Source organism: Dipteris shenzhenensis, chromosome 16, assembly GCF_047967505.1.
Source record: "Dipteris shenzhenensis isolate YYH24624 ecotype China chromosome 16, Dip_SZ_1.0, whole genome shotgun sequence".
Lineage (NCBI taxonomy): Eukaryota > Viridiplantae > Streptophyta > Polypodiopsida > Gleicheniales > Dipteridaceae > Dipteris > Dipteris shenzhenensis.
Genome location: NC_141611.1, coordinates 6,077,833 through 6,105,762, shown reverse-complemented (window position 1 = coordinate 6,105,762; position 27,930 = coordinate 6,077,833). Strand labels below are relative to the sequence as shown.

Genomic DNA, 27,930 nt, shown 5'->3' with positions numbered 1-27,930 from the left:
GATCAGTTCAGGGTGCGCCCTGGTTGTAATTTTGCTATTACTTTTCACTAAAGAAGAATAAAGAAATACCACAAGCGGCTCCAAGAGTTTGGGGCCAATCGGTGTCGCTGTGTGATCATTCAGCAGGGGCTCACCTGTACTTTCTTTTATGCTATCTGATGTGGTGTGTTTAATTGGGTGCTAAGTGGCTGTAATTGACGGTGTGATCAGAGTTAGTTGTGGTTTACCGCCCTTTGGGGTTCCGAAGGCCGGTTATATTCTCCTCTTAAGATATATGCAAACATTGTTTATCAATTAAGACCCTTGATGTTGGTTTGTTTAGTGACTAGAAATTGTAGATTTGTCACTTTGGATAAGAAAGCATGCATTTATTCTGTAAATAGAGAAGCAAAACCTTTGTTGAAAGTGGAGTCCAGCCTAAAACGAAGGCATTTTTGTTGGAATGTCTTGTTGCTTTGATTCATGGTGGAGAATGGAGTGGATAATAGTCTTTCTGAATGTTAAGGAGACAACAGAAATTGTATTAGGGAATGCATCTCTTGAGCACAAAGAAAATAACGATTTACCCAAGTAAGCATCTCTCTCCTGCTTTTGGAAAGGACTTTATTTTCTTCTTCTGACTTAGAGGTCGACACAGGTAGACTTAGCGCAGATGGAGTATCAGCTTCCACGACTGACAAAAATGTGGACACATCTTGAAAGACAAGCTGGAGGAATGGTCAAGGGAATGGGTGAAAAACAGATTGAGGTTGATAGACGTATCTTACGCAGCCAGGTAAGAGCTTAATTCATTGTCAACTGGTAAAACTTTAAGAAGGTCTGTGCTGATAACTATTTAAGTTGTTTTTCTGCTGCCATCAGACTGATGGTGTACTATTTTTTTTTTATACTATTTAGCTTGCTGTTGTTAGTTTGACTTCCCTTGATTGACAATCGAAATATGCAAAAGAAATTCCAGTTTGTTTCTGAATCGTATGCAGCCTTGCTCAGATTCTTTCAAGGTTGCTTTGTGCCTTTCATGTATGATGCAAATTGATTTCTTACCAATGATTTTGTTCGGTCATTATGAGCATTTTCCTGTATGAAACTGGTGAATAGCAACCGTCTTTTACTCCTCGTCAAGTTGGTTGATAGGAATCCTTGATTTCTAAGAAAGTGATCTAGTTTTCCAACTACCACTCACCTTAAGTGCTAATCTTCATCACGAGTCAGGCCTCCCATTACCTTTAGAGTTCTTGACATAAACTTTTACAAATTCCTTTTGGATGGATGGATCCCATGTGTGTGCTGGTGTGTGGATATGCATGCATACATGAAAGCATATCTTATGAGATTCCAAAAGCCAAACCAGAGAAAGCTTTCTACCTATGACCTAGTATCTACGAGCTAAACTTCCTCAGTTAGCACTTTTGCATTGTGTGATCCTCTCGACTCTCCCTTGTGTGAACCATTGAGTGTGGCTTTCAGTCACATCTCAAAACAATTTATTCAAACTATATCCCACTCTACCCAAAGTTGGATTCCCCAATGCCATCATCCCCTAACAATAGAGAAAAGAACCACATGTAAAAAACGCTCGCAACTCAAAGATTTTGCAAAGAAAGCGCTTTTCTTATTTCATTTTTGTAGGTTAGGACAAGAAAGGGCACCCTGCAATCGTTTTTTTGTTATGAATGAAATGCTCTTGTTGGCTTGGATTTGATCTCTTAGATCAGAGTGTGCCTTTCTTTCGTGGTGGTTAGACATTGAATTTAATAGGACTATGAACAGTAAGAGAGATTTAGGCATGAGTTTTGAATTTAGAGTCTTTTTTAGAGTGAAATAAGTTTTTTTCATGAAATTTTGGCTGTTGCAATGCTGCCATTTACATTTTCTCACATGTATACTTTTGCTTCATTGCTTGCTTTTCTAGTGTTTATCGCTACAGGTGCCCACATGCTAAGGATGGAGGCAAAGTCCACTAGCAAAACCTTGATCGATTAGTTGCTTGACAAAGACACCAGTTTTAAGAAACGAAGGCTCTCTCTAAATAACGGCCAGGCTTTAGCCTAAGGTGACTATCATTGCATGATGAAATAGCCTCTTGTCTCGAGGGTCTCACTCGTAGCTCGCCCTTTCTTTGGCTTGCCAAACTCTCATTTTGATGATTGCTTGGCATCCTTACTTGCCGATTGCTTAGCATTCTCAATGGCCTTTTACACGATTTCCCATATTACCGCAAGTCCCTTGTAAAGTTAGCGAAACCTTGATCGATGTAGCTGCTTGACAAGGACACAAATGTCAAGAAATGGAGGCTCTTGCTAAATAATGACCAGGCTATAGCCTGAGGTGACTATTGCTGTATGACAAAATAGGCTCTCGTCTAAAGGGTCTCGCTTGTAACACACTCGCCTTTTCTTTATCTTTCTGAACTCTCACTTTCATGATTGCTTGGCATCCTCGTTTGCCGATTGCTTAGCATCCTCACTTCCTTTTACACCATTTCTCACATTATCAGGAGTTGCTCGTAAATCTCACTTGTGTAGAGTGATTGCCCCTAGACTGGTTATTCATCGGATAGATAGTGGACAGCTAGCTATCGATTGGGACTTGCTATTGATTTTGGCTGCTTGCTAGTGATTGAGATTGGCTACTTGGAAGTGGGAGTTTTGAAGGCGGCCAAGCCCTTAGCAATTTCCAAATCCGTTCCTCCCCATCTATGTGCAGCTTAGGAGAAATATCATAAATTGAATGTTAAGATTTCCATAGGCCAACTATTAAAAATCACTCCCCATTGCAGCTAGTTCTTCCAAAATTGCACCAGTGGAAGAGACATTGAACACCACCGTAGTGGAAGTGACCGAGGCAAAGATCAATCAAGCTGCAAGATGCAGCCAGTAGTAGAGTTCAACCGTGCTCGATGTACTTGGTTGCTTGAGTCAAAGCCTCTTGTTTGATGCGGTCGAGTGGGAGGTTGCTAATCCAGGTGTTTGCAAATACAAGTGGTGTACAAGAAGGGAACTTATAGTATCCTTCTAGAATGTCTTGTGTTGGCAGATCAAAGCAAGTCTTTTGTGTTCCATTGCACCTCTTTGAGGGGGTGGTGCTCTTACAGATAGAGCTGAAATTGTGCATGCTCTATTTTGGATGTCGAGTGTAAATGGCCCAATACATGTGTAACCTCCGTGCAATTATGATCCTTTGCCACTATGCCAAACCAAGTGTATGACCATCCTAAAGTTCCCTTGAGGAGAAAGAGGCTCTAGTTGGAGGGCCCTACTAGAGTGCCCTTTTGTAGACCTTCGAAATGGATGCCTCTAATGTCGCTATCCATTGTTAGGTCCCTTGCAGACGCCTGAGATAACTAAGGTACGTTTTGACTATAGAGCTAATTTATTGCAAGTCCCAATGGCTTTGGCTAGGCCACTATCGCACTGTGACAACCCAAAGTGTTTTCTAACCCTAGAAATGATTTTATTCAACTCTTGTTCCTCAAGCTGCAAGACTCTGGATCATTGCAAGTGACTTCAACATGGTGGACTCTTGGACAAAAAGGGGGGAGAGAAGGTGGCATTCACTCACTGTAGAGCGCAATTCGGGATGCCTTCCTTTTCCAGGTCAGTGGTGACAGATATGCTTGGGTAGAGCTGCTTTTCACACTTTGCCTCATTCATTCCTGTTGTCATGGGAGAACAATAGATTGCGGATGCCCATCCATGCATGTGTAGATAGATTTTATATTGATGATTGGGCATTAGATAGAGGTGGCTTGAAATGCATTGCATTGGGGGTTTCCACCTTGGATCACTTTTTCGATGGTTATGATGATTTTTGAGCCTCATTTGAGACGCCGCTATGGCAATATTAGGATTCCAGATGCGTTGTACACAGAGGAGGGCCTCACAGAGGGCGTTTACAGATTTGGGTCTCTCATTTTTAAGGCGGAATGCAATCTCCTTCACATGTGGCAGCAGCCCTCTTTCATATTAGTTAATTTTATCATACCATCTCAGGTACCAGGAGACATGGGATTCTCAGACGGAAGAGTGCCCCTCACTTGTAGTTAGCAGCCCTGCAAAGGGAAGAGTAGAAACGGCCTAGAGATGCTTGGATTCTGGAGCGCTTTGCTGCAGCAAGGGGTCATCATCAAGTTTTGTTAGATCAGAGAGCTAGATCAGAGAGCAAAGCATGGCTTTCATGCACGAGAGTCCTCTTGGATTCAAATGGGAGAGAGTCATTAAACATTTCTTCTCTACTTGGTCTGAGACATGGTAGAGAAAGTGTCTTATCGACACTGACGGGGTTTATTTTCAGATCTTGATGCCATCTTATGCATAGCTACTGATTTTTATGCCTTCTCTTCTTTCAACAAATCGTGACACACTTTCCAAAGATGATGCCATCTTATGCATAGCTACTGATTTTTATGCCTCCCCTTCTTTCAACAGATCTTGATACGCTTTCCAGAGATGATGCCAGATGTAGAGTTTGGTAGGGTATTCTAGCATTGATTAAACTAGACATGAGAGTCACTTGATGCACCTTTTACCAATCTGGAATTTAGGACTGCACTTCTTGCCCTCCCACAAGGGCAAGTGCCCGGGCTCAGATGGACTTGACACCCTTCTACTCAATTGCATTTGTGACATGATTGGGGACCATGTTACCTCAGCCTTGTAGGGCATTTGGGACTATGGTACTATGCCTGATGCACTTACAAAGGGTCTCATTCATCTTAACCCAAGTGGGGGTTGCAGAAATGTGGTTTCCCAATGGAGGCCAATCACTCTTTTGGGCACCTTTTATAAGGTTTTGACCAAAGCTACCAGTTGGCATTTGCAGCCCATTCTTCCAAATCTCACTCATGATATAGAGACGGGCTTTGTGCATGGCGGAAGCATTTCGGATAATATTTTATTTTGTGAGGCTTGAAATTGGGCTATTCAAACTGGGTGGTCAGATGCTAGCCATTCGATACTCTCAGATTTTGAGAAAGCTTATGATAGAGTAGATTTGGGTTTTTAGTGGATGACGTATGTTTTGGATTTTCAGATGCTTGGATCAGAGGGGTTTCTTCTTTGTACAGATCAGCCCACAGCTTGGTGCTTATCAAAGGGGACAAGGGAGAAAGATTTCAGATTTCAAGATGAGTCCGACAAGGATGCCCTCTTGCCCCTTTCTTGTATTTTTTTTGTGGCTGAAGCAATGAGCATCTTCTTGAGATCTCAAGATGACATTATTGGCCAGAGACGTCCAATATACATCATATGCCTTATTTCTTATGGGAAGGTTTTTTGGATAATAGCCTTTGAATTAGAGAACAATTGTCTATGGGATGCATGGTTCAATTGGAGGCCACTTGGACTGTACTAGGTGAAATTATGCCTGCTATTCTTCATGAAGCCTATGCATGCACTTTTGATAAGATAGGCGAGATCACCAACCACTTGGTTAGTTGGCCAGCTCCACCACTCCATATGCATGCGAGTTGAGATGCTGGGTGGGCCCATTGCTTGGAGACTCCACTATTCATATCGCAAATTTTTATGGTACTTTCCATAGCATTGGAAGTGGAAGGCATGCGGTAAACACATAGTCTGTTAACTTCCACACATGCAACTAGCTGCTGCTAGCCATGTGCTCAAGCTTGCCAAGATGCTTCTTGCTCCCTTGGTCCCCCCTCTTCTAAGTCTTTCTATAACGTTCTTTCGGTTCAACCAATATTACTAGATATAGAGGAGTTCTTTGAGAGAGACCGAGGTGCCCACAACCCGACCATTCTCACTAGATGTAGAGGTCTTTGACACTTTGTAGACGGATGTTCCTATACAACTTGCTCCTGGAGTGCTTGTGATGGTACCTCTAATGTTGAAGCCCATAGTTGAAGGATCTTCCATAGCGTTCGTTGATTGAGTTTCTTCCTACCCATTGTCCATCACACTCTAACTTCAGTCCCACTGACCGCCCATCTTTGCGGTCCCCTATAGCCCCCTTGCCACTCAACACCCTCCTACCCCTAGCATAGCCAATTTCCCATCCATCCACGTCACCATCCTCATCCAATTTCCCTTCCGGACCCTCTTCCTCCCCTCCCCTCCCCTTCTCCCTCTCCCTCTCTGAACTTGGATTCGCCAAGTACCCTTCCATAGAATTAGATGCGTTATTTCAGCTACAAGGGTCCAAGCCCCACCTAGGACAGCCCCTTCCTAGGGAGTTCTAGTGCTTGGGGGCCTTGATTTACATAGAGGTGCTGGAGACGTACCCCCTTGCCCACATAGGTCAAAGTCATGACCTTGTAGCCAATGAAAGTTGATGCCATTGGGGCTGTTGGAAGCTCAATGTATCCCTTTTCAGGCCTTAATGTTGTGGCTACAGGAGAGGAGAGGTGGACCTTAATGTCTTTGTTGGAATTACCATTGTTTTGAAACAACATATATTCTTTGTTTCTTCAAAAAGTTCAGACCATGCATTAGAATTTCTCAAAATATATTGCTTTGCCTTTTGCTTTTTCCCAAAGTAAAATTTGCTGCTAGTTTTAGCAAAATGGGTGAAACATTAGTTTTCTTTGTTTAATGCTGTCTAGTAATCCCCTTTTGAAAAGGAGAAAAAGCAAAAAGAAAGAGGTGATGAATGATAGGTAAGCTGCTTCTCATGGGTGAGAGGATTTATTGTAATCGTAATGTTTTAAACTTCATCAAAATTTCATGATCTGCTTTGAGGGACTTTGCAAGTTCAATGCTTATTTATTGTACATGAATAAACTTCCATGGTTGTGGCATAACAAGGTGATAGCTTCTAAGATGTGGATGCATCTATTTAAACAAAACATGTTACTTTGACAATAAATTTTTGCAGATAGCAGCCCTTAGGAAAGAGCTTGATTCGGTTCGAGAGCATAGGCAACAATATCGTGACCGAAGAGGATCTGTACCTATACCTGTTGTTTCATTGGTATGTATTGTCAGGTTGTGGGTATTGGTTGTTCTAGTGAGAAGGTCTTTTTTATGATGTAACTATATCCAACTAAATTCTTGCAAGAAACAATGATATTGTCGGTATTGCTTTGACGGTATTTGCCTTACTAAACTGTACTAAACAAAGATAAACATGTGGTTTTGGTTGTGGAACTAAGCAAGAGCTTAAAGACTCATTTTCTCTATTGCCCCTAAATAAATTTGTAGAAAGCGTATATTTCAGTGGTTTGTTCTTGCCTTCTGCATACCCCTTTCTTTTCCTCCTCTTTTCTTGTGCACATGTAGCTGTATATGTGTGCACATGCAAATGCATACGCTGGTTTCATATGCATCCCTTCAGGAATTTTTTGTTTTTGTAACTCTCTCTCCTTATGTGTCAGTATTGCTATGATCATGTTTTTTCTCGTGTTCATCATGGGTGTCTAGAGGCTCCACCCCGCAGCTCATTGTATCAGGTCTTTTTTAGTCTCATAGACCCTTTGGTATTCCGAAGACTTTTAATAAACTCTCTTCCTCTCTCAGCATAGATTAGTACTCAGCAAGGGCCCTAGCGTGCCCTTTGCTCCAGCCCATTGAGGCTTGTATGAGTCTTCTTTTTGTGCACTTTGTGCCATAGGGCCGCGAGGCCTCAATACATCTCTCTCTCTCTCTCTCTCTCTCTCTCTCTCTCCACACGTACATACATGCACGCTCATTCTATGGATCTACTTTAATACCTTTGGTTCCATAGACATTTTTGGCCCCTCAAGGTTATGATCATCATCATCATTATCACTTTGTCTCTCACTCGAGGTTTGTGATAAACACAATGGCAAAGAGGTGGTATAAGCTTTTTGGCTAATTTTGGATCATTTCTGCACACATCAATTGTTTAATTGATTGAAGGCATGATATGGTACAATATAATTCTTTTAAAATTTGCTTGAGACCCTATAGGATCTATGGGACTAGAAGCCACTATCATAATGATAGTGGCTCTTTTATATTTGACTGATACATTTTCTGGTAAATCCTATGTGGTTAGTATGTGCTTGGCCAGCTTATTGGCCATGGCCAAAATTTTACTGCAGTATCCCAGAGTTTCCTTAATTTATGCATCTGGTTGGTTCATAAGGACTGTTAGGCTGAGGTCATTGCTATTGCACCTTTTCTTGTACATTTCCCTGTGCATCTCTCTATGCCAACCTGAATTTTTTTCTGCCTCGATGGCTCTGTACTCAAGTCTGCTTGTGTCCATTTTTGTTACCTTGTGAAGGTGTGTTATGTAGTGGCAGAGAGCTTCCCCTTCAAGCAGTATCATCTATGCCTTTGCTACATGATGGAATAGGGGGTTCACACTTTGATCCCCAGCTCTCCTATGAGAAATTTTTTGTGAATTGTTTTGATACTTTACCAATATTCTTTGGTGAGTCCAGCGCCCACGCTGGGCATCCATAGAGAATCAGTGTTTGCACAAGCATTGTGTATAGCTACTTCCTCATATCCCAGCTCCATAGATGTGCTTTTTGGCATTTGATTTGGAACTATTTATACGTTGTGAATGCTTCAAGAGTTTCCCCTTCAAATGTAAAGGACTGTTTCTGGTTGTGTGTTCCGATTATCATGACCTTTGCAATATTGACTCTCTTTCCTGATTGTTGGTGAAATTTCCCTAATGCATCTTGGTCTGTTTGCATGTGCTTTTTGTCCTTTGCAAACAGGATCACATCATCTTCATAAATGAGTATCCGGCAAGCTTTACTCCCTCTCCACTGTCTATGCTCTCATCCAATCTCCTAAATTCATCCATGAACAGCCCAAAGAGCATTGGTGAGAGGGCACAGACTTGTTTGAGCCCTGTGTCACTGCTTATGATTACGTGCTCCTTAGAGTTTGATCCATTGACTAGGGACTTTGCCAATTCTGCGAGGACCTTCTCATACAATCTGAGCATGGCTCTGTGAATTCTTCAGGTATTTGCAGCGGTTGTTTGTGGGGTACAGTGTCAGAAGATTTCTTGAAGTCTACAAAACAGCTTCTTTTTGTTCTTAACCCCCTTTTTTGCAGCTTGTATTGTGACTAGGTGGCCTATTGTGTGAACTCAAGGAATGACGAAGGCCTTGAATGAGAGTGTACTTCATGATTTAACATATTTTGACAGAGCTGTAAATTATTTATGAAGTCTAGAGGCTCAAGAGGAGGGATATTTAAACAAAAAAAGAGTTTAAGCATCTTGTGATTATAGACAAGAAATTGCTAGTGAAAAGCTGAAAGATGAGGATAATAAATTCTAGAGCAAGGGATGTAGAAAGGCACGAACAATGCTGAATGTTTTAGTAAAGACAATGCGATTCCATGCTTGTAGAAACTTAAGACCGTTGAAGAATGTTAGAATATCTTGAAAGACATTTTACTAGATAGTCAATGCACTAAGAATCTATTACGAAGGCATGCATCATGAAAATAGAAAAATGTGCTGCCTAGCTATTCAAAAGTCCTCAAACATATGTTTTGAGATACAAGAGATGGTCCTATATTATGACATATCTGCTAGAGAAACTAAATAGAAGTATTACTTTTTGTGGAACATTGTTGCTAGCAAAAAGTGAAAGTAACGAGGTAAAAATTGTAGAATAAGAAACATTTTGATATTCTACTTATATCGTATTACTTAGGTATGACTTTTACTTAGCGTTTTGTCCATGTTGAGGCATAGTTGTGCTGATAATCCTTGCTTGGGAAAGATATATGAGGGTATGAAGGGTTAGATTGGTTGGAACAGGGATTGTCCATTCTTGTTTGTACACCATAATTTCACTTGGAGAACGTAGAAACTTAAAACTATCATCTTTTGTAGTATCCCTGCATATGCTTGCAGATAGTTTTATCCCTTGGGGGTTGAGTACATTATGGGGTTTTCATATTTAAATGAGGCATAAATGGTGCAAGGTAGACATGTTGAAATGCTTTTGAATTTTAGTTTAAGAGGGAAACAAGAGCTAGGTTGAATAAGGCCGTTTTTATTGTTTGACTTCCATCTTGGGGTGTTGCTTGGCTTAGATACTCCAGGGCTTCTTATTCCTAGAGGACCATTGGATCTAACCCAAAATGGGCAGTGTCTACTCTCTTACAAGGCTAGAAAGAGTTGAAGAGCTTCAAAGTACAAGCATTTGGAGTAGCAAACGCTTGCAACCAAATTCCATACTACAAAACATAATGGAAATGATGCTTCAACTTGCATGCTTCATAGAGGTGGCTAAATGAAAGTATTCCAAGCAAATCCAGGTATAACAACTTAAAGGAAAGTTGTAGCCACAGTTGTACTAATGCTATTCAACACTTTAAAACATCAGAAATGCTAAAGTAGCATCTAATGTAGCATCAAACTCGCAACATTGTCAAAACTGTCCAAAACAGAGACCTGAACTTGGAGGGTGCAATTCTCACAGCTCATAGCTCTATTCAAGGGGATTTTTATGCAGGAAGAAAGGCCTTATACCAAAGAAGATCCACCACCAAGGAAGGGCGCAATGTTGCGCCAGGTCGCCATGTAGATGCTTGAGAAAATCGATTGGTTTTTCGGCGTTTTCTCCTCCAAATCTTGACCAAACGGGCTCAGATTTCAACAGCAGCTTGCCTTCAGTGTCATGCAGCTCGGGCTCAGAGGGATTTGCAGATAGGTAAGTACAAAGGCGGCATTGCGCGAAAGTTCGGCGAGTAGTCTTCGCGTTGGCGTTGCGTGTACAGAGAAAATTTCTCTAATTGCTTGCAGTTAGAAGTTCGCCCGTACGTGAGGAGTTTGCAGCTCAAAGGGTTTCAGCAATGGTCGCTTGTAGGTAGAGAGCTCTCAAAGATTTGGGAAAGAAGGAGGAAAACGGAGAAGATGAAGAAGCTTTGAGAAACTAGTAGTTTATGCCAGAGATAGCATCTAATGCTAGGCTAGGCTAGATGTAGAACCTAAGGCTCTGATACCAACTGTGGAATCCCGTAGGATAGAATAGATGCATCTTGCAAGAGGTGTGAGAGCACAATGAAAGAAAGATGGTAGTTCTCTATATTATGGATTGTGAGAGAGAGGACTCTCTCTTATAGAAAGGGGGAGAAGGTAATACCTTCCCTACATAAGTGGCAATCAACCCCTACATCAGTGGGAATCAGTCCCTACAGCAGTGGGATTGCCTTTGTCTTACATCATCACTTAGGTCACACACTAGACACATCATAGCACTTGATGTGCCTTTACAACACACACAAACACACATGTGACTCCCCTAGATGCACACATGCACCATAGAGCAAGCCCTTGATCATACTTATCCCAACACAATTTACTGCTCTAGCTAGGAGTTTTCCCCCACAGAGTTAGTATTAGGATTAGCCTCCCATTTAGAGGATATAGTTCTCATTTTGGTCAATCTCAAAGATACAACTCTTGCATTCTCAATACAACACCACGTTTTGGTGTTCTCCTCTCATCACCAAACACAACATTTGGTATCAGAGCCCTGCTCCTCTAGTAGCTCAAGGTAGTCCTACCTCAGAGAAGGTCCTTTAGGAAACATCTTTGTTTAAAGAGAAAAGCTTGACGGGTAAAGATAGGAGTTGGGCCGATGCGCGATGGAGTAAGAGGACTGGCTTTCGGTTGTTGATGCAACCATTCATTTGAGGTTAGAACAGAGTACATCGATGACAGGGAGCTGCCGCCTCAGTCCTGTGTGCCTCATTCAGCTCGCCGGGGTTGGGACAGAATACCATTTGTTTGGGGAGGGGGGGGAGGGCAGAATACATAAACAACAAAGAGCCGCTGTCTTAGTTTTGTGCATCGTCATCACTGCGACACTCTGTGCACTGCCTCAATTCTGTGAGCAATCACTTAGGCGTTGCTATTGTCACTCTGCTTGTCGGTTAGGTGCTCTGTTCATTGCTGAGGCCCTTCCATCGAAGTCCTTTGTTACGGTGTTTGCCATTGAAGCTATGTATTACCTCAGATTTGAATGCCACATGTGCAGGTGCGCCACATAAGATCTGCTCCATACAGGTCTACTTCAAGAGGCCCTACACTCTCACTATCTGTAGAGTTGCCATAGGATCTGTCACCATACAAATCTGCTGCCTCAGCTGTATACTCTAGTGTTCCCCGTATGTGGTGGTTGTCTACTTCTATATTTGCAGGCAGATTCAATCAATATATTGGGCCATTTGTAGTTTCTTGCCTCATTTGAATTTCAAAATTTGGAGCTTTTGTATATTTTGGTCAGATATATAGATTTGAGCATTTTTGTAGTTAAAACTCAGATTGACTGTGTAATTTTCGGGATTTTGTGAATTTCAGGTACTTTTGTGTGTGACATTTGGGTACTTTTGCTTCAAATCTTTTTTTTTGCAGATGATTAAATAAGAAAGCTAACCAAAAAGTAGTCCACATTCTCTTGATTCAAGCTACATCTACTTGTGAAGACTATAGAAGGACTCAAGCTGTTGATTCTACACACAAATAGATGGGGGGAGTATATGTCTCATAAATTTGAGGCTTATTTGAAAGAGAAAGGCATCACACATCAGCTTACAGTGAGACTTACCCCTGAGCAAAATGCCAAAGTTGAGCGGAAGAATAGAACTTTTATGGAGATGGATAGATGCGATTTATCAGGGCTTCTAAATTAAGTTGCCGAAGCATACAAAATTGTTGTCTCTTGTTACCTTGGCAGTTATACTAAATGTACACTTTGGCCAACTTGAGTCTAGTTCAAAGCTGATTAAATTTCTTAAGACTCATTCTTAAGTGTTGTGGAAAGTCAGAGTGATGTTTCATTTTCTTCTTAGATTCTGTGTTTAGGGAAATGAAACCCTAAACTTCAATGCCGTGCTCTGTACAGTGAGTTGATGTCTAAGCATAGTGCTAAAGAACCTCTATGAACATTTATGATTTTCTATATCCATTGTCATTGAAACTTCACCTTTTTTGAAGGATGCTTTGTGCCATCAAGGGGTGGGGGATCTGTCTTTGTTGTTCTTTTGACAATCTACTCTATCTTCTGACCCAAGTAAACATTGGCGGTTTACTTGTTGGCTTGTACTATCTTGTTTTGTTTGACACCTTATGGCATTCTGCTTAAATTTGTAACTACATAATATTGGGCTTATGTAAGTCTTGTTGATGCAGGTAGGCTATACTAATGCAGGAAAAAGTACTCTTTTGAACAGGCTTAGTGGAGCAAGTGTATTGGCTGAGGATCGCCTTTTTGCCACACTTGATCCAACTACAAGGCGAATCGAGGTACTGAATTGCACGATTTCTCTTTTTTTTTTCTCGCATTTATACCATGGCTTTTATGTTTCTTGGTTTATGAGAGGAGCCAAGAAGATTGTGGCGCATGCATAACCTCATTTACTTCAACATTTCTCCTTTTGTAGTTACCAAATGGCAACGATTGCCTCATTACTGATACTGTGGGTTTTATCCAAAAGCTTCCGACTCAATTGGTAATGCTCTCTCTCTCTCTAACCTCACCTTTCACTTTTTATCCTAATGGCAGAAATATAATCTATATATGGATTTAATCCCTGTTACCTACACCTTTAAAGTCTCTAATTGGCATGGACTCCCTCTTCCTCCTCTTGACACCTATGAAGCTTATCGGATGTGCCTCAAGAAAATTGCAGAGCATATGGAATAGCCCTTTGACAATGGGAACCTTAATGTAGAGGCTAGTATCATCATTGTAATCCTATGGTTGTTTGGCACTTTAGTGGTTATCATCATCATTGTAATCCTATGGTTGTTTGGCACTTTAGTCGATAAACCATTACGTGAATCACTTCACACAAGTGGCTATTTAGTTCCCCCCCCCCCCCCGCACCACCAAAGAAAAGTGTCTACTCAGTCCGCCGCTTATGAGCTCGTTCAAAATTTTGAGCTCAAGAGCACATGTCATGAACCCAAAGGCTCTCAGGACAAACTATCGGGAGACCTTAGGGCAGGCAAGTTCCAACACCAGTAGTACCGCAGACAACCAGCCAGTAGCCGATGGTAAGTATGGGAGTTTTTTCAATGTAGAGGATGAGAAAAGGCATGGCCGCACGACCAAGAGCGTCTTTGCTATCACTGCCATGTGAACATGCACGATGAGGGTCATTGTCTTCGTCCTACAAAGGGGTAGAGGAAAGATTGTGGAAGCTTTGGGATTCAAAACTCCCTCTTCGCCAACGTTTTTTCCTCTGGCGGGTAATGTTGGGGGTTTTTCCATCTGGACAGCTCTTAGCAAGGCAACACATTGCTCTTGCTAGTTGTCAGAGATGCTTGGCTCCAAGGGAATTGGCTGTCTCGACACTCCTGATTTCTTGGGTTTTCTTTAACGACAACTGCTGGAGGCTCGATATCCCTCGGCGCGTTTTGGAAAGCATTTCTGGCCTTTTGGGATTTTACCGCCCAAACAGGATTTTCATCTCTTTTTCACTTGGGTTTGTTCTTGGGCACCCTGGACTGTGTGGAAAGATAGAAATCACAGAGTCTTTGGTGACCCACCTTCCCTAAGTTTAGTTTTTTTTCTCAATCTCTCTGTGGCAATCTTTCTTTGATTGTCTACAAACCCATCATAGAGATCATGCTGTCTTCTTGTCATATAATGAAATCTTTTGATGATGTAATATTGAGCTTCCCACTTTGAGGACTCCTTTTCATGATATAGAATATTAAGATTTCACCCCAAAAAAAAAGAGGGGTGTGTGTGTGTCTGTGTCTGTGTCTGTGTATGGGCTCGATACTGGGCAATTTGGACTTTTTGGAGAGACAAGAACCACCGAGTGTTTCGAGAGTCTACTTCTTCCATGCTCTACTATTTCTGGATATCACTCAGGCAATCTTTATATGATTGCATGTCTACTCGTCAGATAGATTACACTCTCTACTTGTCTTACAATGAAATTTTCTGAGCTTGTATTTGCTGATCTCCACTTTGGTGACAGCTTCTTGTCATATAAATATACATGGATTTCGTGCACGTGGGGGAGTTCTTATACATTCTTATTTCCGGATGTCACAAATTTTTATGATTGTCTCAGTGCTCATTAGGTAGACTCCTCTATCTACTTGTCTTATATTAAAATCTTCTGATGCTTTGTAATGACATGTCTCTAAAGTCAAGGATCTTATACAAGCTGAGGTACAAAACATAAAAAAAGAACTGATTGTAGAGGTAGACTAGACACAAAGGCAAGCAAGACTGTTATTCAGGTAGAAATCAAGGAGAACAAAGCCAAACGAGATAATGCATTGAAGATCAGGATTGGGGGGCTTCAAGAAGGTTGGTTCAAGGCCGAAGACTCATATGGTGAGACTTTAGCAAACATCAAAGCAGCCACCCCTAGCATTGAATGGGCGGGAGATGATGATGAGGATTCCGTGACTAATGTTCATGATTCCAATGGACATGCAGTACTCACACTTACAACTCAAGCTCCTCCGCCACTCATACTCTCTGAAAGGTACTAAGATTTGGATAGCGGAAGAACTCACACGACCTCAACTAACACAAAAAGCAACCAAACTAGCCAAGGGTAGGGCTGCTAGGAAGGAAGGAAAATGGGCAGTATATCGTGAGGGTATAGGCTCATGAAGTAGTTTAAATCAAAACCAAAAGTCTCCCAGTCTTAAACTGATGTATGGCCGATTATATCTTTGTATTTCAGTCTATAATGCAGGTAATCCAAATAATTTGGAGTTGCTCTGCATTCCTTGGGAGCTGCCTTGTTTTTGTTTGGGGTTTTTTGTTGTCCCATAGACCTATGGTCTCCCGTGGACATTGATAAACTTTCTTTCTTTCTTTCTTTCTTTGAAAACTGCTTCTTGTATTAAAAACATATGGATTTCACCCCCCCCCCCCCAAGTAAAAAAGAAAGTGGGTTCTTTTACCCCCCAAAAGAAGTGGGTTCTTTTACCTCTATATTCTCCTCCTAATTCAATGTGTCTCTCAACTGTGGCCTTCAACTCTTTAAACGTAATGAGAGTTTCCAATTTTTTGCTGAAGAAATACTCCCATACTTTCTTGAGGAAGGCATTAATGAGAGTTGCACATTCGCTTGCCCCTAGATAACCCCTAGATAAAGCAGTGGTCATAGGCTGAAGAGGGGAGTGCATTAATTTTGGGGGAGATTAACAACCACACCTTTCCTTGTCACTGCCTTACCACCTTCCATGTCTCACCATTTGGTCATTTGGATAGAGTATCCAAATCATCCCCTACAAAGTAGGCATGGGGAATGTAGTCTTGATATTGAAGGTGGAGATGAATTTTTGTAGGAAGGGCCTAAGGAGTTGAGAATGATGGAATGATATTTTATCCTCATGTCTTTCATTAATCATTGCAAGCTGCTCCACAATCTTTTGAATCTTGATGAGATGGCTAGAAGCTGATTTTCTCCATTTTTCATCCGTAATGAGTGGAAGTGGATATTGATTTGCAACATCCTGCTTATGTTGCTAGTTTCGAAGCTATTGCCCAAGGCTATTTAGCTTGAGCTCATGATTTTGCTCTTAATATGATAACGAGGAAAAACTTGTATTGTCTATTCCTTGTAACTCTTTCCATTTTCTTGGCATTTGTGAGGGGATTTGACTCTATGCCATCAACTACCTTCCAAGCATTTCCATGCTAGATACTTCCTAAAGACATAGAGTGATACGTTCCACTAACGTATAACATGTTCCAATATACCATGTCTATGATCAATCACGGTGCAAGCACACAGATTATCCTCCCAGCCGATTCTCGGTGGTAGCAAGCTCTCATAATACAATCGTACGTGAAAACTCTTGCTTGCAAAATCCACCGAGCCCTAATTCCCTAGATGAATCTAGTATGCCACATGTCTTCATTCTAGGGTATCTCTTAAATGCATCTTTTCTACCCTCTTGGGATACCATTATTCACTTGCTCCTAGGCACATTACACATTTAATGCATTTAAGACCCATAGCCTTAGACCCATCTAGTTAGTGCCTTGTTACCCTCATCAAGGACCTTAACATTAATCCTTTTGACGAATAACATGAAGCCCAAATAAATACCATACAAACATTGATCCTTTATAGGAAAATGTCCACTGACTCTTTGGAGGTCATGTTACCTCAACTTAAGCGTAACATTCCTTCCCTCTTCAGGCATCAACATCCTCGATGATAAAGTCTGGGAACACTCTGCGTAACTAGTATACGGATTCCCAGGTAGCTTCTAATAGAGGTAAACCATGCTACGCAACCAACACAGTGGGTATCTTGCGATTGCGTACTTGCATTGTTCCTTGGTCCAAGATTCTTGTTGGTTTGCATCTTGCATTATCCTCTATCTCCAGAAACAAAACAACACCCTCGATTAGTGAGTCTCCTGTATGCAAAAAATTCTTTAAATGAGAAACATGAATTACTGGGTTCACCTCACAACCTTGTGGTAATTCTAATTTATAGGCCACCTTGCCTATTCTTTTTAGAATTAACCACGGCCCACAATATCGGGGTGATAACTTAGCACACTCTCCTGCAGTCAAAGACTTAGACTACGAAGGAACTCTAAGAAAAACTTTTTCTCCTTCCTTAAATTCTCTAACGGATCTCTTTTCATCCGCATACGCCTTAGCTCGATCCATAGCTTGGCGGATGTTAGCTCTCGCAGGCTCTGGACAAACTCGTCCACCTTTTGAGTTTCTTTAATCTCGATCATTAGAGCACTCTCTTATACCGTGAAACTCATATTATGCATAATGCGTGACAACGCATTAGCAACTTTATTATCCTTCCCTCTTCGATACCGAATCGTCAAGTTTAACTCCTGCATGAGTTTTGCCCACCTAGCTTGGCGGCCTCTCAAGTTAGGTTGTTTACAAAAAATGTTTCAGAGTATCATGATCAACATCAACATAAAACTCTGATCCATACAAATAATGTCTCCATGTTTTCAGAGCATGGACAACAGCATACAACTCTAATTCATGAGTTGGCCAATTTCGTTGAGAGGGAGAAAGCTCTTGCTTTCAAAGGCTACTGGCCTTCCCTCTTGGAGGAGAACTGCTCCTACCGCAATGCCACTTGCATCGGTTTCAAGGAAAAACGGTTTTTGGGGATCAACTATTTTTAACACCGGTTCTTAGACCATAGCTTATTTTATGGTGTTAAAACTTTTCTATTGATTCGTCCCTATATAAAAGATACTTTAGCTGAGGTGATCAGTGAATATCCTTTGATATGTCTTCGATAAAATTGGACAAATCCCAAGAATGATCGAAAAGCGGTCAAACTCTGAGGGATAGGCCATCGCAGCCACTTCTTTGGATCCATTTCCACCCCATTAGGAGTAATAATGAATCCTAAATATTCAAGTCTTACCATGCACATTACAGTTTTCTTTTTATTTACATAAAGACTGGCTTTTCTCATAGTATTGAACACTATTCTTAAGTGTTTGTGATGCTCAGCAATACTTTTGCTGAAAACAAGAATCTCGTCAATAAAATGTACTATAAACTTCCCAATATACGAGCGTAGTAAATCGTTCATAAGCATGACTAATGTAGCAAGAGCATTGGTAAGTCCAAACGGCATTACCAAAAACTCATAATGTCCAAACTTGCTTCTGAAAGCGGTTTTATGCACATCCTCGGCTCTAATGCAGATCTGATGGTAGCCACATTTAAGATCTATCTTTGAAAATTATGGCCCCATGTAACACATCTAGCAAATCATCGATTCGAGCCATCGGATACTTATGTCTATACAGAGGCGAAAAGTATCATCTTTCTTTTTCTTTAATATCATTGGCGAAGCAAAAGGTGAGAAACTGGGTTGAATTTGCCCCAACTTGAGGTATTCTTCCAGTTATCTTCGTACCTCCGTTTCTTCGGTAAAACTTAACCTATAAGGAGGTCTATTTACAAGTTTTGCGCCCGGGATTAGTTGAATCTTATGCTGAACATTCCGCTCTGGAGGTAACCCATAAGGTAACTCATCCCTAAAACAATCAGAGAACTCCTTTGCTATTTGATCAGCCAACTTGGCCATCCCCCCATTTTAGTCGAAGGACCATCAATCGGCTCTTACCTTTTCCCTATACTAGGGAAATATTTGCAATCTCAAATAATTGCACGGGAATTTAAATATAGCAAACACATGGAAAGCTTATACGCAAACCATCTAAATAAAAGAGAGAATAGAAAGCTCCTTGGTCACTTTTCTCGCTCTGTGTAGAATAGAAATGCGCAGCCTTCAATGACTCAATGGATTCCCAAGAACCAGGTCTGGTCTTAATCCATTCAACCGTGTGCAAGAGCTACGTAAGCCTTAAACAATCCTCTATTTCAGCCGCCAATCGTAACACCAACGAAGTGAATGGGTTCATTAATGTAGGACTTTCGCCAGTCTGCGTGCACTAATAATATTGATAGCAAAGCCTTTTGAATCCAACGCTTGCACCCAACCACCATCTGCAATAGCTCGCTGATGGAATTCACAAAGTCCCCCAATTACTACACTACCATCGCCTTTAACAACCGTTCATCAGAATCTAAGAGATCTATGTAACTTCCACCACACATTAACCGTAGTCTAGATATGCATGTGCATCACACCACAGCTCACAGTTTTTTTGACGAACCTTTCAACGCACCAGCTGGTGTGTGCGATCAATGTACCTAGACCAACGCTCTAATTATCTCGATTTGTTTATTCATCGAGACTCCCAATAGATTATGGCGGTTACATTATTGAATGCACGAGCCTTGTGATGGAACGATGAACAAACAAAGACTAGGTAGTCGAGCGACGATTGCTTCTTTTCACCATGACGACCGTCTCACCACCAACGAGATCACCAAAGATCCCTTCACCGACCCAAGGCAAGCCCAACAGAACTCCCTCGATCTCTTTGCTCTAACGTATAACCTATTCCCATATACCGAGTCTACGATCAATCACGGTGCAAGCACACATATTATCCTCGCAGCCGATTCTTAGTGGTAGCAAGCTGAGAAGTGGTAGCAAGCTCTCAGAATACAATCATACGTGAAAGCTCCTGCTTGCATAATCCACCAAGCCCCAATTCCCTAGATGGATCTAGTATGCCGCATGTCTTCATTTAGGGTACCTCTTAAATGCATCTTTTCTACCCCTATCTTGGGATACCATTATTCACTTGTCCCTAGGCACATTACACATTTAATGCATTTAAGACCCATAGCCTTAGACCCATCTAGTCTGTGCCTTGTCACCCTCATCAAGGACCTTAACATTAATCCTTTTGACCAATAACATGAAGCCCAAATAAATACCATACAAACATTGATCCTTTATAGGAAAGTGTCCACTGACCCTTCCGAGGTCATGTTACCTCAACTTGAGCGTAACATAGAGCCTTTTCTCCAAATTGGCCTCCCATCTGAGGCTATGCTCGCAAAGAAAAGGCGTAAGTCTAGGTGCATTCAAGTCACTTAATGATAGTACATTTGAAAATATGGCTGCATACAGCTTTTTGGACTATTCTACACATTTCTCGATAATTTTATAGCGTGGCACACATCTTGATACAAATGGATTTTTGAGCTGTTTAAAACTCAGCTGAAAACTATGGATGATTAATACAATCAATTTTCAGCTTATAGCTCGACAGGGTTGTTTTTAAAAGTGGCGTGGATCCAAACACACTTGCTTTCAAGGCTAACTTGTATATGCCTTTTTTTTTTCCATATGTTAGACTAATGTTTTCTCAAAAAAGGTAGTGACTTAGAGTGCACTCTTGATATGACATCTAGTGCACTCTTTATGTGGGCAAGTCTCTTTATGTGACTTCTTTCGCGTAAATTGTCAACATGGCTTCTCTTAACCAAGAGCTTTGGTCCTATGAATGTGGATGTCTACTGTATTTGTAGCAAATGTGTGTGCCATGCCTCAAGAATTCTCTGGCTTGCTTTGAAATTGCTAAGACTAGATTTTCAATAAACATAATCGCTTTGGTTGAGTATATTTTGACTCAGTAGGGAGCAACTTTTGATTGTAGAATACTATGGCGTGTTGTATCTTCTACTCTTAGTCCAACTAGGATGTATGGAGTTCCTTTTAGGGGGCATATCTATTTGAGGTAGATAGGTCGTACAATTCTACTTCTTGCTCGGATGATTCATAGCAAGCCATCAGTCCCACATCATTTCTTGTTAGCTGAGTTGGGGCTACCCCTCTAGTGTTGATGCATCTTCTAGGTGATCACATATCCTCACATTGTCAAGAACATTGGTACCACTATATTTGGATGGCACAAGCTACCGTGGTTGGTAGATCTCGCAGGAGTGGTTTATTGATCCCCTTGGATATGCTCAGATCGATCTTCCACATGTAGTAAGGATCTTGATTTGACAGTTTTGAGTATCCTCTCATTGACTACGTATTGAGACAGGACGAACAGAGGGCATCCCATGTGGAAGATGGATCTAGACTTCATGTGACATGCAAAGAGGTGGGGAGCACTTTGCATTGAGATGCCCTTTGTACTATGAGATTTGTGAATGGCATCACTATCTTTTCAGGAGCGTATTTGGACTACTAAAAGATTTCTTGGCCCACTGTAATCAGCAACACGTGGCTACGTTGGATGCCAAAAGCACAGTAGAGCTATATATACCTTTATCGTCTATCACATCCACAGGTCACATTTATTGAAGCCACCAGACAACATACAAAATGTATTTTTATTCCAAATCCTCATCTTACATAATCCCAGCTAAAACTTCCTTAGGAATATTCTCCTAATCTAGCAAACTCATATCAATCCCCTCTTCATCATTTACATGCAATATCAGATGCCATGTATCTCTTGACACAACTGAGAAGTGCACCTCATATTGAAAATTCCACAACTCACAAGACAACCACCCACAAAGTGACCACGGTCAGAATTCTTACTTTATCTTTCCCAAGATTATTAATCCAGCACTAGAAATGATGCATCCCACCATCTCTAGAGATTCTCAAAGCCAGGGTCTCCTCAACAACTTCCCGACACCCGCCCTACAAGAAGCACCACCTTTGCCTTCCTCCCTTTTGCAATACCAAACTCATCGACACATACCTTCTAGTCCAAGGAACTCCTAGCCTCCAAGCCATCAACCATACCAAGAAGCTCCTCACATACATAATAGTCGACCTCTCCATCTGGATCCCACCTAGGCACTCACACAACCAATTTAATAAGCTTCCATGGTCCTCTCTTCTGCTCACAGAGCTCCCTCCTTTGTCGTCCAAGATCCTCCAAGCCCATCCAATCTACAAAATGACGATGCCTCTTCTTCACATGATCAAAGAAGCCTTCCGATTCCTCTCCTGCAAGAACTCCCAGAGCCCATGGCCTCCTATCTCTCGGCTCCCTTCACACGATCATCGCTTCCCACAGAGCACCCCAATGGAATCATGTAATTCTGTGGTGAGCTAAGCTCCCGTATCACAGCTTGAGCCATCCCTGGAGATTCCAACAATTGAGGTCTCAACAGCTAGCACCCGCCTGGCCAAAGGCCTCTTTATTCTCAACCTCGTAGCAAACATGTGCCCATCTGATGACTAACCAGTTCATGCTCTCGATGCAACAGCTCCATCGCCCTTCTCCTTCATGCGATCATATCTGCCTCACAATCTCTCTCTTGCTCACAGAGCTCATGAACCTGCGTAGTAGCGATGCCACCCAATTCAAGAAGCTCCTAGCAGAGAGCCACAATTGACTCTTCGAGCAGGATCCCAACCTCATGCTCACAGCTGCCATCCTTGAAGTTTCCTCACAACTGAGGTCCGTGCAACTAGCATCCAGCACCTGTGACCTTCATGATGATAGCTGCCTCATAGCTTCTGTTGATCTCTGAGCTCCCATCTCCCGTCGTCTGATATCCTCCTAGCTACACAGTTTCCATGCCCAGCCCATATCCAGAAGCTCCTCGTAGCTACTATCACCGACCCTTAGAGCAGGACACCCGTCGCGCGTCTATCCTTCTCATGAAGATACTTCCTCCCGGCTTCTCCCTTGCTCATGGAGCACACGCTTCCTTCATCTCAAAAGCTCCCGACCCGTAGAGTAGAGACACCCCCAAACAAGTCAAGCAACTCCCAGCAAGCAGAGCAGCCATGGACCTCCCGTCGCACATGGTTCTTTTCTCCCTCGCAACTGTGTCTTCGCGTGATTGCGAAGCTCCTCCAAGAACTCTCCAGCAGCCACCATCCCACGTACCATGCCAGCTCGTCGACCAGAAGCTTGGAGATTAGATTCACCTAGCCACCTTGCATGCATGCCTTTTTTTATATGAGCCACATCATCACATTATTTTACCACTCTTCCACCCTTCCTTCAAACTATACCAAGGCCATTAATGCACACATTCCCAACCTTAGGCTCACCTTTTCCCTTGCACATACTTTTTTTTTTTTGAAACCAAGAAAATTATATTATGAAACATTCATTTACATCAGGGCAGTGCTCAAAAAGAGAGCCAAAGCCCTATCCATCAGAAGCAGTAAAAGAAAAGCTGAATACAAGAAACATCCAAATCTTCCTCATGTAAGGCGTCATATAAAGACTGCCGCAATGAGGCTCGGAAGAACTCATAAGGATGCTGAAGGGGGGAATTCAGATATGCTTGATTGCGCTGCAGCCAGAGGGTCCATAAGGCCCAGTATCTGATCCAGTGGAAGAAAAGAGAATACTGTGACAAAGAAGCCGATAGTTTGCCACACATTCAGAAAAACCTGTAGAACCTGTGCGCTGGAAATCTAAGAGATAAGAAATAGCAGATTTTGTCTAGAAGGTCTCTGGAATATGAACAAAACCACAATAAATGCGGGATAGTCTCAAAAGTAAGGTGACATCTTAGACAAAGAGGTGAAGCTATCCATCTTTGAGCCAATTTCACTCCCACTGGAAGAATACCAACAATACATCTCCATAGAAAGAGTCTTTGCTTCAATGGCATTTTCAACTTCCATATCAATTGCAATTTTCCTTTCCACCAGGCTAATGACTTGTTCAAATGCCATAGAGAATTAGCATGATGGGCAATCCAGGGGGGAGGTAATATCAATCGATAAGCCTGTATAGAAGTCAAAAAATGCCAAGGCCTAGAGGATATGCTTGGACTTGAAGACTGAAGGTGCCAATCTTGAAGCCTGTCTCTTACATTCAATGTCGGAATCGGAACCAAAGGGAGTAAGAGATCAGCAATAGCTTTCCAAATAGGTCTATGATGCATCCCCAGATTGTATTGTCGACATGCTAGTGGAAAAGTGAGAATATTTCCTTGCATATTTACCACGTCATCAATGAACCGGATACCCAATTTCATAAGATTGTAAGCTTTGATGGGTTGTTGAACAGCAAGGGGAGAGGAAAACATAGCACTCCAATGAATACTTTCCATTCTAAGTGAGGAAGCTATAGCAGCAGGATGGGGAGACCATTTGATGTGAGATAGTACTTGCTTCCAATCCTGAATCAAGGAGTTAGAAAATGGACAACCAAGGATTTTACCTTGAAATTTGCCAAGTACTACTTCCGATGGATCAACTAGCCAATGTCCATAAGCATATGTGCGCATTTGACCACACAAAATTGCCAACATGATAGACCAAGGCTGCTCTTGTTGAAAAAATGTCTTGAGCATAGTGATCTTTCTTGCCAGCACATGAAATTTGATGTTTATTATATTCAAACCACCATGCATTCTTGGTGAGCAAAGCAAGTCCATTTTGAGCAACGGTAAAGCTTTTTTATGAAGCTTAGTTTTCCAAAAAATCTCCATGGCTTGAGACATAAAGGAAGTGAGATCTCGAGATGACCAATGTAATAGAGGAAGGTAGAACTGGACATAAGCTAGAACAATAGACTGGACAATTCGAAGCTGTACATGCAGAGGCCAAGTGGAGATCTTCCAATATTCTAATTTGTCCTGAATTTTGTTTGACACCCATGAAATTTCTTGCTTATTGCTGATTTTTCAGCCAATGGGATAGCCCAGATGTCTGACTATGTTTTCCGGATAAATAATCTGGCTTGGCCACAGGATAGCATGCCAGTCACAATGCTTGAGAGGCAAGAGTTTTGATTTCTGAAAATTAATTTTAAGACCAGCTGCCAACCCAAAATCTAAAAGGGTATCCATCAAGAGGTGAATCTCCAAAGGACTGTTCTTTGGCATGAAGAATGAATCATCTGCATAGGCCTGTGCAATGAAGGGCCGTGAACCAGAAATCTGAAGCCCCTCTAACTGTCCAGTATCAACCATGTGATCCATATAAAGAAGCAAAGGATGTGAAGCGATGGCATAAAGCAAAGCACTGAGAGGGCATCCCTGTCGAACTGAACGTTCGAGAGTCCAAGACTCAGACAAATGATTCCCTATAAAGCATTGTGCAGTGGAATCTGAGTAAAGCCAATATATGACATTAACTAGCTTTGGGTTTTAACATGATTTGAGAGACATAATCCCACTGTACCGTGTCAAATGCCTTCGCCACATCCACCTGCATGACCAACACATCTTGATCTGAATATTTTGCATATTCCATTGCGATGAGAGTTTTAGAGATATTGTCATGTATATGCCGTCTTGGAACAAAACCATATTGCCTGGGATGAAGTCCATCATGAAGGATATTCTTTATCCGATGTACCAACATTTTGGCAATAAGTTTGTATATAACCGGCATCAAAGTGATGGGCCTCCAGTCATCCATAGTCTCACATAGAGGTTTTTTGGGCACAAGCTTAACCAGACCATGCTTCCAAGCTGAGGGAAGATGTTGATGCTGCCAGGCTACATTAATGAACTTCAAAATTGGACCCTTCAATTCAGCCCAAAAGGCTTCAAAAAATTCAACCGTCAGACCATCCCAGCCAGGGGATTTATGTTTACCCAAATGCTTAAGGGCTTCATCCAATTCAACATCTGAGAAAAACATATCCAGCATTGAGGCTTTTTGCAAAGAGACAATAGGAGAAACAAGCTCATTAAATCTGTTCCTAGCCAATGCAACCTGAGGTGTAGAAGAAGATGGCTGAGAAAAGAGAAGCTGAAAATGATCCAGACATTGTTTTTCTAGCTGAGATAGAGTCTGGGTCCAAAGACCGTCTGGTTTCCTGACCCTCATGATAGATTGGCTTTGTCTATGTGCATGTAAGTTCCGAAAGAAAGATTTCGAGGAATAGCCCTTATCTAGCATAGGTTTAACTCTGGCCCTGATCTGCCATTTGGGCAGCTTGCGTTTATCATTGGCATCAATTATGGAGGAAGCAAAAGACAATAAATGCTGCTCAGAAGAGAAGCAGATAGAGACCTTTGATGGCTAATCTGTACCAAATATTGCTTGTATGATTTTGCCCACTGGATATGCTGTCTGGTTTCTGCCATGTACCATCTTCCATATTCCTTAATGACATTTTGAATACGATGTATAAAGGAGGTCCAAGCAAAGTCCAGATGCTCCTGAGCATGGGATAACAATGGCCTGCAAGCCAGTCTGATCATATGCTAGAATTTTTCATGAGAAAGATATAATTGATTGACCTCTAAATTTCTGACTGAAGAGAGCTGCAAGTCATCCAGAGGCATTCCAAAAGAAAAGGTGAGCCAAAGTGGAGTGTGATCAGATAATTGTTGTGAATAATCAGTCCACATTTGACATGTATATTCATCATATTGCTGAGCATGAATGAGATAATATCTATCAAGCCTGGCCCAATATTCTGTAAAAGCATTATGATGATATGTAAATCCCATAACTGAAGGGTGAGTTGCTGTCCATAAATCTGCAAATTGAAGTGATGATGTCATATGTTCCCATTGCTGGATTTCAGAGGGCAGCATATGGGATTTATGCGTGGTATTGTCCTTCCAGTGAGGAGAATTGTTGAAGTCACCACAAAGTAGAGCATTTGAAGACCAAGGATATTGCTTTATGGAGTTCCACATTTGAGCTCTGGAAGCTGAATTTTGAGGGGCATACAAGGATCCTATTTCAAAAATCTCTCCATTGATCATACATTGGATAATCATCCATTGTCCACCAAGATCGTTATATGCTATCCAGGGTTGCAGATCATGTCTGGCTAAAATGCACAGCCCAGAGAATTGTTCAAATCCTGAATATAATATATCATATCCAGAAAAAAACCCATGCTGGCCAGCAAAAAAATGCTGATTATGCTCTTGCAGACACACAACATCCGGATGAGTTGTATTTATATAATGCCATAGAAGCCTCCATTTATTCTTGTTGCAGAGGCCCTGTATATTATAGGAAATACATTTAAGAGAAGCACGCATGAAAATATGTACAAGAGATGAACGGTCCTCCAAAAGAACGGGAGGCATCAAGCCTCTGCCATTGCCACAAGGTCTTGCTGACCCTCAGCATCCAATTCCCTGATTATATCATCTTCTTCACAAAGAGGAATACCCTTCTTGACTGCATTAACCCATGCCTTTGAGATGGGGTTGCTTGAAGAGGTGGAAGATTGTCCTGGAGAAGGAGCAGAGGCATCCCAATTACGAGGTTGGAGAGGTCTTTGTTTGAGAGGCACCGTCTTCTTTGCACTCTGCCATCCCTCCTGAGAAGATGAGTTATTTTCGCCTAACTTGCTTTTTCCTTTATCCTTATTTTGAGCTGAATTGGCCTGGCTCCCTGTATGAACTGAAGGCTTTACTCCTTTAGCTTCAATCTTTTCCACATATGTCTTCTGACCTCCTTTATTAGATGGCAGAGGAATAGCTGCTGGAGGAGGGGGATGAAGGATAGAGGGATACACTTTCATCAAAGCCTTTAAAGCTTGATTGCCACATATAACCACACATCCATGACGCCCACACTGAGTACATGAGAGCTCCCATGACTTCACCACAATACGAAACTCCACTCATGACACTATGAACACTTGTTAAAGGACTACTATGATGGACATATGTCATCCACGATCAACACCGCTACTCTG

The 27,930-nt window shown here is 41.7% G+C and overlaps 1 protein-coding gene across 1 annotated transcript in view; it reads left to right on the top strand.

Annotated features, from left to right (window-relative positions):
• The window catches only part of LOC147892463 (GTP-binding protein, HflX), a 115,435-nt gene that overhangs the window by 68,323 nt on the left and 19,182 nt on the right, over nucleotides 1-27,930 (top strand). The window contains exons 5-8 of the mRNA XM_087387662.1: nucleotides 638-775; nucleotides 6,835-6,930; nucleotides 13,096-13,209; nucleotides 13,347-13,415. Of these exons, the coding sequence (XP_087243788.1) occupies nucleotides 638-775; nucleotides 6,835-6,930; nucleotides 13,096-13,209; nucleotides 13,347-13,415 (417 nt within the window). The remainder of the gene's footprint in view (nucleotides 1-637; nucleotides 776-6,834; nucleotides 6,931-13,095; nucleotides 13,210-13,346; nucleotides 13,416-27,930) is intronic.